Source organism: Chiroxiphia lanceolata, chromosome 9, assembly GCF_009829145.1.
Source record: "Chiroxiphia lanceolata isolate bChiLan1 chromosome 9, bChiLan1.pri, whole genome shotgun sequence".
NCBI classification, from domain to species: domain Eukaryota; kingdom Metazoa; phylum Chordata; class Aves; order Passeriformes; family Pipridae; genus Chiroxiphia; species Chiroxiphia lanceolata.
In genome coordinates, this window is record NC_045645.1 from 13926237 (window position 1) to 13940128 (window position 13892).

The following is a 13892-nucleotide window of genomic DNA, read 5'->3' on the forward strand; positions in this document are numbered from 1 at the left end:
GAAAAGCCCTCCTCCCTCCCCTCTTTATATTAGAAGAAAGAGGAAATTAAAACTAAATTGCTCTAAGCAATTTTAGACTTGGTGCCAAAGCAGAGGAGGACAGAGACCTTCAGAAAATATGTGGGCATTGCCTTTATATGTAATAGTTTAATAATTTAACTGAGGCAATTTTCTTTCTTGAATCCAAACCCAAAACCTTGCCAAGAAAATGTTTTTCCTACGTCAGGAACAGTTCATAGCAAGACACTTACTGGGAAAACAAAGTCACAGCAACGTGTCCAGATCTGAGGAGCCCCAACAACCACTGAAGTCCAAGAATGGTCCTCCCCAGTAGGTTTAAAGTTACAGATCTAATGAGGACAGAGTGGCTTGTACAGTATGTGTGATTTCCAAGTAAAATCAGAATATTACACATAATGTTATGCCAAGTGCCATAGCAACAGGAAGGCGACTTCTAAGAAATGTTAATGAGCTGAGCTGTTCTGCACAGCCCCAACCTGGCCAAGTGAAAACAAACACAGCACTTCAAATTCACTACAAGAAACTCACACATTCCTGTTAGAAAAATTCCCCAGTGTTAAATACCTTATCAAACCATCACAGTAGGAAGGAGCACAGGATCCGTACAGGAGGCATCTCTGGAACAGCCCTCACTGCTCCCCAGAAACCCAGTCCCACAGGACTGACACTGCTTCGGCTGAAAACCAGTGGCAGAACAGGGATGTCCAGGGTCCCTCTGCTCTGGACTTGAGCGGGACCACCACAACCCAGGGGATAAGGGACCTGCTCTGAGCACACAGATACGAGGTCCAGAGGCAGAGGAAAACTTGAAGAAATTGGGAAAAAAGCCCCCAAACCCCAAATTTAGATGATTTACTAAAGAATACAAAACACATGCACTAAAAGGAAAGGGTAAATGAGACAGAATCATTGCAAACACAAAATGAGACCAATCAAATGACCACAATTCACGGGTTTATATTTCAGGTTAAGACAAGGAAAGAATAATGCAGCAAGTACTTGAATAAATCAAACTGATACGCACCCAATTGGCCTAATGAGGTTCCGAAACTTATCCAAAAGCTGGATTAAGCAAATGCAGAGCTGCAATGTCATTCCTGAGGTGTGGGGTGAGCACCTAACACAGCTTTGATGAACTGTTATGAGGCGAGGAGAGCACACCAAGAGCCAGGGAATTGCACTCTAGCCCATTTCTCTCCAATGCCCATAAAAATGCTGGTCAAGCAATCAAAGGTGTGAGAGCACCTGGAAGATAACAAGGAGACAAGCAATTGCCAACTGGCTGGTTAAGAATAGTTTGTGTCGGGTCAACAGATCCTGCCCAGAGCAGGGAACGGCAGCAGATGCTGTTTGACCACGGCCCCCATGCACAAACAAGCTGGACTTGGCTGAAAGTTGCCTTAGGTGAGGACCCTTCGTCTGTAAGACTGTGCTCAGGGCTCTGCTGTCCCATCTGCTCAGCTGGGCACCAGTCCTGGGCCTGCTGCTGGAGGAGGGGGTGGGTTTGTTAACATCTTTATCAGAGATGGGAACCCTGAAATAATTCAGATAAATTGAAGAAGTGGTCTGAAAACTGGACAAAACCAAACAGGAACGAGTTAAACGCTCATGAATCCAGTGAGGTGGTAAGATGGGACATTCTGCAGAGGGTGATTTGGGCTGCTGGGGGTAAACCCCTTCCCCCCAAGGGTCCTGCTGTCACAGGGAAGACAAGTGCCTAGAGCCAGGTACATGGAATCACAGAATCAGTGAGGTTGGAAAAGCCCTCCCAGCCCATCGAGTCCAACCTGTGCCCGATCCCCACCTTGTCACCCAGCCCAGAGCACTGAGTGCCATGTCCAGTCATTCCTTGGACACCTCCAGGGCCGGGGACTCCACCACCTCCCTGGGCAGCCCCTTCCAAGGCTTGACCACCCTTTCCAGGAAGAAATTCCTCCTGATGTCCAACCTGAAGCTCCCCTGGCACAGCTTGAAGCCATACAGACAGGCAGCAAAAATAATCCTTCCCCATCCTCAGCGACGCAACACCTCACCTGGTGTGTTAGTTCAAGATTTAAAGACATGGTGAACACAGGAAGGTGAACAAGGGGGGCACAGGTTCACTGGCTGAGAAGAGACTGAAGGAGAGACTGATCTTCATTCCCCAGGGGACAGGTGAGGAATAGGGCTGTGATTCTGCGAGACAGAGTCACATTAGACACTGTGACAAATGTCCAGTTAAGGACGGTGACTGAGGGGAGTTTGCTGCCATCACTGGAGGTGCCTTATGGAGGGACTGGGCAAACACCTACTGGGACTGTGGATTCAGTGGCACAGCTCACAAGGTTAATACAGGTTATCATACCATATATCCACTTCCAATTCCTTTTCTCAATATTTTCAAGGCTTAATGGAAAATACCCATGCAAAGAGATGCTGCTACAAGCAGACAAGGCTCAATATTTGGAATATTTTGAGTTTTCTTTGTATTCTTTGTACTTATTGCCTGCAAAATGCTTCAGATAAGCTTTTTCTTCATGGCACGTGGGAGGCAGGAGAACTGCTGCAGGTTGAACCCAGGCTGCAGCAGACATGATTTCCCTCAAAGCAACTCATGCCAAAAAACTGCTTGGGAATTCTGGTCCCAAAATGAAGCCCTGTCCTCCCTCCTGGGCTGCCAGGAACAGGGACTCAAACCAACAGACCCAATAGGCCCAGAGCTCTCTGGTGTTCCCGGTACCAGCTGGGCTCCCTCAGCACAGGAACTCTAATGAAAGATGCAGCTCTAACAGAGCTGTCCAAGGAACAATTACAGGAAAGCCAACCCTTAGCATAAATTATCTTTAAAAAAAGGAATCCTGCAATACCACTTCACTTTAAAACCCACGTTTGCTATTTGTTTAGATAGCTGACAGTTTTAAATTAATTAAAATAAATGCCAGTTTTCTGATGCACACATTCCATCCTTCAGTCTCTTAGCATGGCCTCAGCTCTTCTGGAAATTCCAGGCACTAATAGAGCAGAAGAGAATCAGTGGAGTGACAGTAGCACATGGAGAGTTTCAGACCAGTTTTCAGATGACATATTAAATCCAGGCACTGGTTCATTCAAAGCAGGGTTCAATATTATAATCTATAAATCAGTATTTGCCTTACAAAATGTAATGGAAAATGCTAATAGGATTTACTGGAGCAATGAAATTGGATCACGTCTTATCTATCTGAACTTGATTTGGTACTATATTCCTTCGTCATCAGCCAGCAGCTTCAATGGCTTTTCTCCTCTCCTTCCCCGCCCCATCCTCTCAGAATTCAGGCATAACCTCAGGCCACCGTTTCTCAAAGGGAAATGAGGGGGGACAGACATAAATCAAGTAGAGAATGTAGATTATGCAATATCAAGCAGTATAATGAAAAACTCCTGTAAAGTCATTAGAGCTATAACATGTGTGCCTGAGCTCATTGTTTATGTAGGGTGGGAAGCTGCCCAGCCAAGAAACTTGAATTTCAGAAAGTAATTTAAACCTGGTAATTTTCTTGTCTACGCTCGGGTGACTGAACACCCGCTGTATCGATGAATATCCATGTTCAGAATTATGCTTCTATCCACGGGAACCACTCTGGGCTCATTGATACATTCTATTAACTGGACACAATAAAGCCTTGATTTATTTCCAGTTATCAGGGCTACGGGAGAGAACGTTCCCTTTCACAACAGGGAAATGTATGAGAAGTTGTCAGAGGCAGTTAAGTGACGACATTCACACAAATGTGGCTCTGTGTGCTGGGGGGGCAGGAGGTGTAGCAGGATATGGCACAGTGGGGGCACACAGAGATGGAACAAGGATTACCCCCACTCTGAGATGAAGTGATGCTTCTGTAGAACATGACTGTCCAGACCCCATCAGGTCATTCAGGTTGCAAAAGCAGGAATCGTGAAATCCCAGATTGGTTTGGGTTGGAATGGACCATGTCGTCCCACGCCGTGCCTTGGGCAGGGACACTTCCACTAGACCAGGTTGCTCCAACCTGTTCAGGTCTGGAGCATAATCCACACATGTTACTTCCAAGAGTATTTTCTATCATAAGCACTCCAGGTGGGAAAGGTGATGGACATTTGTGAAATTCCAGGATCCCTATGAGACTAAAGAAGGAGAGTTGGGTGCGTTGATCACAGTTTAAGTGTTGCCCACCAAGGAACTGAGTCATGAGTAAATGGAATTAAAAGCACATGGAGGGACCTGGCAGATGGGCAGAATATCCCTGCACCAGGAGTAAAATCATGGAATGACACGGGGGTGGGTGAGAGCAGCAGCAGAGAAAAATCACAGAATAGTTTAGATTGGAAGAGCCCTCTAGGAGCATTGAGTCCAACCATCCCCCAGAACTGCCAAGGCCACCATTAACCCATGTCCTGAGGCACAAAGGAAAAGAATGGAATTTCTGGGGGGATGTGGAGGGAGAAAGCCTTGTTCTTCTCAGTCTGTTGGAGAAGTGAACAGATACCTTTAAAGAAGAAACAGGGTGGAAGGACATTTAACAAAGGAAACTGCCCAACCAGGAGCTGAAGGCTTCCTCTCTTTTATATTTCTTTTTTTAAGAACTTTGCAGATTTAAACCTGAAAATAAATTTGATATAAATTTCTTACAAATAGTGACCAGTAGGCAAAGTATATCTCTCCTAAATGAAACATCTTGCTTTCATTGATGGAAGCTGTCCTGCCAGGCCAGCTCAGCAGCAAAAGGCCATCATTCCACTGATTTGGTGGCAGGCACGACATTCCCACTGAAGAGGGTTGCCCACCCAGGCTGCCCTGGGCAGAGAAAGTCACCCCCTCATGTCCCACCTGCCTGGAGCAACGTGCCCATTGGGCTGATCACAGCACATAAGCTCTGCCAGCACTCCCACCCCTGGCACAACCCTCTTCCAGGTGCAACAAGCTGTTTTTCTGCCTGGTTGGGATGGACAAGGATCAGCAGCAGGGAACAGATGTTGGAAGAGCTCCTGCACTGGGCTCAGCTGGCTGGGGGACACTAAAACCCAGCCAGGGCAGTGTCAGCAATCAGCTGACTCTGGCTGATCACTCAGGTGTACAAACTGCTTCATGCTGTAGCCACGTCCTACTTCTTTAGTGTAGTGTGTTGACTCCGGCTGGATGCCAGGTACCCACTAAAGCCACTCTCTCACTCTCCTCTGCAACTGGGCAGAGGAGAGAACAAAACACCTAAGGATTCATGAGTTAAGAGCTGGAGAGGTCACTTACTGATTATCTTCACAGGCAAAACAGACTCAAAGTGGGGATATTACTTAAATTTATTACTAACAGGATAAGAGCCAAAGAGTGAGAAATAAAACAATCTTAAAAACACCTTCCCCCCACCCCTCCTTCCTTACATGTTCTCCCCACCCCACCCCGCTGGGCAGGGGGACGTGGAATGGGGGTTACAGTCAGTTGTTGTTTCTGCTGCTGCTCAGGGAGAAGAGTCCTTCCCCTGCTCCTGTGGGGTCCCTCCCACGGGAGACAGTCCTTGATGGACCTCTCCAACGTGAGTCCATCCCTCGGGCAGCAGCTCTTTCCAAACTGCTGTCCTGTGGGTCACTTCTCCATGGGGTGCAGTCCTTCAGGAATGAGTTGTACCAACGTGGGTCCCCCACAGGGGCCACAAGTCCTACCTGGGAAAAACTTGCTCCAGCGTGGGCTTCCCTCTCCACGGCCTGCAGGTCCCTGGTAGGACCCCATTCCATCTTGGGCCTCCCAAGGGATCACAGCCTCCTTCATGCATCCACCTGCTCCAGCATGGGCTCCTCCATGGGCTGCAGGTGGGTCTCTGCACCCTGATGCTCACCCATGGGCTGCAGGGGCACAGCTGCCCCACCACGGGCTGCAGGGTCTCAGCTCTGGCACCTGGAGCACCTCCTGCCCCTCCTTCTACACTGACCTTGGTGTCTACATTGTTGTTCCCATGTTCTCACTCTGCTCTTCCCTCTCTGGAATTCTTCCTGAGCAACAACCTTGTGTTCTTAAATACATTATCACAGAGGCATTACTATTGCTCCTAATTGGCTTGGTCTTGGCCAGTGGCAGGAAGTCTGTTCTGGAGCCGGCCAGCTTTGGCTCCACCAGACAGGGGAAGCTTCTAGCAGCTTCTAACAGAAGCTACCCCTGTAGCCCCAACTTGCTACCAAAACCCAGCCACAGAAATCCACTACATTTAGTTATAAGAAATATTAGAAAAATAAAATACTCTGCATATCCCCAGTGCAGGCTCAGAAGTGTGCCTGAATCCTACATAATGCCATGTGAATCCACACTATGGCCAAGGACGCTCCCAGCTTAGCCCAGTGGCTGAACTGAGAGAAAGAGCAGCTTTATTATTTTATTCTTTATACTTATTATTTTCTGAGCTTGTTGGTTGATGGAGCAGCCTGGACAAGTTTTTCCCTGCAGTCAGAGGTCCCTTACACCATGTGCTGCAGTTGGACCTGAGCACTCCTTGCTTGTGGCACGTACCAAAGAGGAATGGGACCTCCTGAACCTGCACATCCTTCAACACACACACTTTCTGCCATTGCTCCCTTGGCTTGCTGTTCAGGGAGAGCAAACCCCATCCCACCTGCACCCCTGGGCACAATCATCCTTCCCACAGAGAGACCTGGGGTGGCTGGAATGAGCCACCACTGCTCAGCTTTACCTTCCTGGCACTGTCAGAGTCAATTGTTCTCCTCACAAAGCCATCTGGCAGACTCAAAACCCCTGTTAAGGAAACAGTGATCTGAGGTCAGGAATAGTTCCAGCTCAGGCATGACTTGGGGCACAGGGCACACACCAACCAGGGCATCAGCTGTGTGTTGCATTTAAACTGCAGTTTTGGCTCTGGCCAGCTAAGCTAGTGCTTTCATCCAAACTAGGACTCATGTATGTCTAGATCTTGACTTGGAATGTAAGAAAAATTCAGTGAGTTTATCACATCCATTGTGCTCTTTTTCTTACTTAAAAAAACCTAAATAAAAAAGCAACCACTGAGCATCTTTAGCAGTTTCTCCCGTTCTCTGAACATCACACAGCTGGTCTCACCCTAATTGAAATCCCCATGATATGAAATAACACAGACACAATATTTGTTTTGCTAAAACCGGCTGAGCTCACCATCTTTTTGATCCCTACTGCGAGTTATGACCACAAGCCATTTTGGAGAGCAGTTTGTTGAAGGTGTCACCTATAACACCAAGGGCAGGCCTGGGCAAATGCCTGCACAGGTTCTCTTACCGAGAGTCTTCCAGTAGCAACTCACTGCACAGAAAGTAAAGGTCACTTGTTCCATCAGACACTATCCATTGTGGTTTTCCCTCCCACAGAGTCCCTGATTTTTAGAGCACTGCCTGTTTTTGAAAACGCAGCAAAGCTGAGATAGGTGGAAATACATCAATGAGGGCAAAGAAGCAGCAACAGTGATGGACTCTTGAGTGAGGCTCCTCAAGCTGCTCTGCAGTTCAAGTCTGTCCTTGCGACTGATGATCACATCCCATCACACCTGAGCCTCAGGAGCTGCAGGCAGTGTCACCAGGCAGCATGAGCTCGGGGCAGTGTCACCCGGCAGCCTGTGTGACCCAGTACACCATCAAGCTGTTCTGTAAGTGCCTTGATCCACCATGTTTCTGGACAGCACGAACTACAAGAGCCCTGGGGTCATGTAAATGAGGACAGTCTGGTCATGAATTAACGCCCCCTGAATGCCCTGATGACACAACTGGCCCCAGCAGTGACCAGGGGACAAGGGGTTTTGCTGCCCATATCAACAAGGACAGTGTCTGTGTGGGAGACACAATGCTGACATTTACGACCAATAAAGCTGCCACAGCAATTCTGAAGCCAGAAACTGTTACAAATGACAAGCTTGATAATTGAACTTAATCAAACAATATTAACTGTTAGAATGAACAAGAGAAATTATGCACATTTTCTTTCCTGTGTTTTCTTTACACGTTGGAGGGAAAAAGAATGTTTCGCGTCATACCAAGGGCTAAATCAAATTCAGCTCCAAGCTGAGAACACCTTGGTGGGGAAGTCTGAGGTGGTCCAACCTGACAGGCTGCAGGGACAGCTACCAGGTGGCCTTGGGGGCTCCTGGTGTCCTCCACCGCCCTCAGGATCCCCACAGCAGAGCCACGCACCAGTAAAGTTCTTCTTCCTTCAGAGGGCAACCACATGAATAACCTGCTGTCTCTCCTGGGAATATTTCAGATTTCCTTAGAGACTGATCCTCATCCAATCACCCAAACAGAGTTTCTTATCTCCTTACAGTATTGCACACCATGGCAAGTTAAATCAGGAAAATCTCAGCCCAACAACCTCAGCAGCCACCAGCACCTACTCAGAAAATGACTCACAACAGAGAGTTTGCACCTCAACCTCCTTGGTGACATCAACCCAGCCATGACACAGCACAGCTCCCTTTGCCACTGTGACACAAACCCCAACACATCAGTTTCACCACTGCACTAGACTTTCCTTCTCCGCCGCTTCTCCACCGGATTTAGGGAATAAGAAGCAACATGACTTACAGTTTACTGTGACTTTTACTTTTTTCACATCTGGGACTGAGACATCATTTTCTGCGCTGCATTCGTATTCCCCCGCCTGGTCTCTTGTAATTCCATAGATGTCCAAGTACTGCCCGCTCTCGAAGGGCTTTGCTGAAATGAAACAATAACAGAAAGAAATTACTGGAAGCTTCAACACCTGACCAGCATTTGGAGGATTTAACACACATCCAAGGCGAGCCGGGAGCTGCTGCAGCTTTCGCCCAGAAACCCCACTCTGAGGTGAGCTGAAAACCTCCTCAAGCTCCTGGAGCTGAGCAAAGGTTCTCTCCTGCCCCACAGTGATGCTCAGACACATTCAGATACATGAGTAATTTGTACCTGATGGGCTTCACAGAATAGAGAAGCTGTGGCTGCCCCACCCCAGGAAGTGTCCAAGACCAGGCTGGACAGCACTTGGAGCAACCTGGTCTAGTGGAAGGTGTCCCTGCCCATGGGAGGTTATGGAATTAGGTATGCTTTAAATCCTTTCCAACTCAAAGCAGTCTGGTATTCCTGCCTTAAAAGCTTCAGCATCCATTAGGGCTGATGGTTTGCACTTGGGCAGAGCCCAGCCCCTGAAGAGACCATGAGCGATTCCTGGAGCAGCTGATCTGTTACAGCATCCACTGCCCATCCCAGCTGCCCTCGCTGGTCAGGGACCATTCGTCCTTGTTACATCAACCAGCAGAGCATGAAGCTGGCTGGTGAACCCCCACGGCTGCCAGAGCCAGGCGTGTCCTGGAGGGAACCAGCTGATCACCTGTGATGGGGGGCAGTGGGTGTAAAATTGGTCATCATCCCTCCTACCTCCAAAGAAAAAGCTCTCCCAGGCTTGCTCACCACCCACTCAGTGCTTACATGTTGTGCCCTAATAAAAATTTCATCATATTAGTCAAAAATTGCTGAAGAGTTCTCCTTTCTCAAAGGATCCAAACCCAGGAAAGGGGATCCTCAGTGTTTGCCTTGTTCCACAGAAATAAGGACAGTCTGAGTGAGCAGTTCTGAGCACAGGCCAAAGTCTGTCTGCTGGGAAACAACAGGAAATCAAAGGGAATGTTTGTGTCCGTAAAACCTCAGTGCCCTCTGCACACACAGATTGTTTCAGAGACCAGTGACAATAACACCATTCAAGAGCTCCTTTAACTCCACTTGACAGATCAGATATAGGCATTTCTGGAGCTCCCGAAATCCCAGTAACTGCTAGCGCTTCCCTGCTGTGGTTTCCACCTTGCAGGGAGTGCTCTGATATCCCTCAGATGAAAACTGCTCCTTACTTCCAAGTTCATCTCTCCATGTCTTTTAAGCAGAGCTCCCCACATGATGGCCAAGTAATTGCTTTAGATTCCTCACAAGGCACCCACCACATAATAAACAAAAAAGTGTTAAATATAATTATTATTTTAACACAGTATATCACAACAGCCATGACCACAGATGCTGGAAATTATAGGTCTAAAGGTTTAAAAGACTTGCTGGAAGTGTTTTCCCACCCAGACAAGCCTTTAATTGACTGTTAATAACTGTGTGGCTTGTGGAGCACTGAAAAAAACCCAGAGTGGGCAGTGAGGACCAAGCAGGAGCTTGGTTATGTCATGTCCATCATGGTGGTGAATTAATTTGCTTATCTGCTCATGAATTAATGTTTTAAAGTGTGCAAGGTTCAGAACATCAATTATCACATCGTTCAGCACGGCAGCTCATTAACACGCACATGACGATGTGTCTGTCACGGGGAGGAGCTCAAGTGAGCACTGGTGGTGGGAAGTAAAAAGATAAGACTGAAATAGGAAAATTAGTGTGGATTGAAGTGAATATTCATAACACGCAGTGAAATAGTTTATGGGACATGAAGAATTGCATAAGGATTTTTAATTGCATGATTTTTTTTTTCTCTTCCATGTTCATGGAATAAATGATAAAGAACCCCTTCCTCAAACAAAGCAGGTGTTGCTGTTCCCAGCATGGTCCCATCCTGCTCTGCTTTGGCCAGGCTGAAGCAATTCCCACGAAAACTGTGTTTTCTCTCGCTTTGAGCAGCAGAGAAGGATGCAAAGTCCCTCCTGCACAGGGGCATTGGCCCACAGAGAGGAAAGACCTTCTAGCAATTCCACTTTGGTTCAAATGCTGCGAAAATTATATAAAATGCAAAATTCTCTCTTGTGTCAGGTTAAAAATAACTAAAAATGATGCAGTTGTAATGCTCTCCAATGCCAGTGCTTCCCTGGATATATGGTAGGCACCAAAACATTGTACAGCATCCCAGAATCACTGAGGTTGGAAAAGCCCTCTCAGATCACTGAGTCCAACCTGTGCCCAATCCCCAACGTGTCATGTGGGAGGCAATTGAGCTGTGGACAGCTTGGGCCCTGAATTTGAGTAGTTGCAGCTGTGAAGTTGTGAAGGAATGGAAACAACAAAGATGAGAAGGTGGACAGGGAGGACGGAGCTGCGGGGCAGCTGTGACAGCCAGAGAGCCTGGACTGTTTGCTGAGCGACCCTGAGTTGCAGAAGCTATAGAGCAGCCAATCTTAAGATGTGTACGTAGTAAGGGCACCAATGGTGGTGAAACACGCTGGCTAGGGGAGACTAAAAATTGTCCATGTTTGTATGAAATAAAGGCTTTTCTGCGTGAAATCCCAGTGTGGTGTCCGTCCCGACAACGACAGTGTCACCCAGCTCAGAGCAGTGAGTGCCACGTCCAGTTGTTCCTTGGACACCACCAGGGATGGGGACTCCACCACCTGCCTGGGCAGCCCAGTACACTGAACCCTGAGATAAATTTATGATGTATCCCATCCCAATTCCCAACACAAATTTGGAGAAAAAGAAACAAAATACATCTCCAACTACTTGGAATTTTATTAAAACTTAATTGTGTTTTGGAGTTGAAGTAAAATGAAACATTCTCTGCTCTAAACTTCTGGTTAAATGTCAACACACCACAGAATGGCCTGATTTGGGAGGGACCTTAAAGGTCATCCAGTTCCAATATCTCCTGCCATGGGCAGGGACACCTTCCACTAGACCAGGTTTCTCAGAGCTCCATCCAACCTGGCCTTGGACCCTTTGAGGGATGGGACAGCCACAGCTTCTCTGGGCAACCTGTGCCAGGGCCTCCCCACTCTCACAGGGAGGAATTCCTCCCCAGTATCCCATCTAACCCTGCCCTCTGGCAGTTTAAAGCCATTCCCCCCTGTTCTGCCACTCCAGGCCCTTGTAAATAGTCTCTCTCCATCTTCCTTGTAGCTCCTTCATGTCCTGGAAGGCCCCAATTAGGTTACCCCGATGCCTTCTGTTCTCCAGGCTGAACAATCCCAATTCTCTCAGCCTTCCCTCACAGCAGAGCTGCTCCATCCCTCTGATCATCTTGATACCTCCTCTGGACTCGCTCCAACAGCTCCATGTCTCTCCTGTGCTGGGACCCCAGAGCTGGAGGCAGCTCTGTAAGTGGGGTCTTACCTGAGCAGGGCAGAGGGGCAGAATCCCCTCCCTCCATCTGCCTGCCAGTTCATTGGTTTAGATTCCTCACAAGCCATTCAACACTTAATAAACCACCATTCCTGTTAGAATGATTCCCAAAAATGCACGAGTCCTTTCCATGACCCTTGTATTTATACAGATTTATGCTGAGCTCTGACTCTCATTTATGGTGCAAATGCTCTTGTATTTTGATAGTGCTGGGTAGATCCGTGATTTTACACAACTCACACACACATTCCAAAATCTTCAAATTAAGGCATTTTAAACCCTCATGTCCTCCAAAATGTTACATCCAGCTCACATAAGTAAACTCTTAGTAAATATGAGAGATGAACACTCTTAAGGAATACACTGATACCCTGTTCCATTTCCCCCATTTGCCTGCCCTGTGATGCCCCTTCCTCAGCCTGTTCTTAGTTCCAGAGATCTCCCAGGGCTGTGTGGGAGCATGTGGATCATGTGAGAGCACATGCACTGAGCTGTGGGAGGGATCTGTGCATAAGTATATGTATGTGCATTTATGCTGCATCACATGAACATCCAGCTGAGGCAAGGAGATGCATAAGCAGCAGGAGAATAAACTGTGGATGAAGACATTGGGGAAAGAAGATGAGGTTCAGGAGACATCTCAGTTTTCTCACTGTTTTTTCCTGTGATCTCTTACAGTCCTGAGTAACCAACCCTCGTTCTGCTCTTCTGCAGCCCACAAGCATTTTATAGACTTATCAACAGATTGGAAATACTTCTGGCTGCCTTTTCTGGCCATCAAGCCAAAATACTCCTCAGGCTTTGTACCTGAGAAAAGGAAATCTGAAGGTTCATTAGCAGCAGTCCCTCAGCCTGAAGTCATGTCAGCCAAGAACTTTGATGAAAGAAGAGAAAAAAACATTGGTTGAAGTAAAAGGAACATAAACATGCAGGTGCCTCACATCCAAGGCCATTCCTGATGGGATTTTCAGAAGATCTCTTAACTAGATTATTGATACACATACAGATACCTAAGTAATCACGTCTGGACAGCACAGGTGAGGAGACCAGGTTCTTCAGGAAGGGAAACGCCTGTGAAACTAAGCTTGAATGTCTATTTTCTGCCACTGACGTGTGATCTGACGTCTGATAAATCCTTACACTTTTATTCCTCAGGAGAACATACCATTATATCCGTGTTTTCTCACCACACCTGTGGTTTCTGGCACAGGTGCAGCACACACACACACATGGCCATATGGACCCATTCTCACAGCCTTGGATGGAGGAGTTCTGCAAGGGCAGCACTTGCCTCCCTGGTGTTAAACATGAGTCAGTCCAATGAAAAATCTGGTACAAGTCCAGAGAAGCTCCAAAAATGGCTGAGGACTTCAGCTGAACCAAGGGGGATTTATTTTTATTTTTTCTTTATTCACTAGGATATTATATAACTACAATATAGTCCCAGTTTATGAACTGTAAAACAGGTGGAGCAATTTTGTAAGGAGATAAAAGACAAGAGATGGGAACAGAGAATAACAAAGCTGAAAGTTCCAGGGGCTGGAGGGGGTTCAGAGGCTGGCGTTTGGAGAGCTGTGTGTTCTCCCAGTGTGAGCAATGTAAATCTCAGCCAGTTATCCAGAGTGTGGTGTGGAGAAGTTGGTCCTACAAAAGGAGTCATCTCAGTTTTCCCCATTCTCTACAGTTACACCAGATTCTGTCCCTGTACAGAGCCATTGCCAGGCTGCCCTAGAGTCTGAGATCATGGACTTAGTATGGCTTGGAGCAAGTTTAATTCCTTTCTTTGCTGACTTCATGCCAAGGAACACATGGTTGGCTCATACTCCAGAATATGGACTGAC

General features: G+C 47.2%; 1 protein-coding gene across 2 annotated transcripts in view; it reads right to left on the reverse strand.

Moving 5' to 3' along the window:
- Window positions 1-13892, reverse strand: part of NEGR1 (neuronal growth regulator 1) — a 221802-nt gene that overhangs the window by 74816 nt on the left and 133094 nt on the right. For both annotated transcript variants that reach the window (XM_032696533.1, XM_032696534.1), the window contains exon 4: window positions 8563-8694. In XM_032696533.1, the coding sequence (XP_032552424.1) occupies window positions 8563-8694 (132 nt within the window). The remainder of the gene's footprint in view (window positions 1-8562; window positions 8695-13892) is intronic.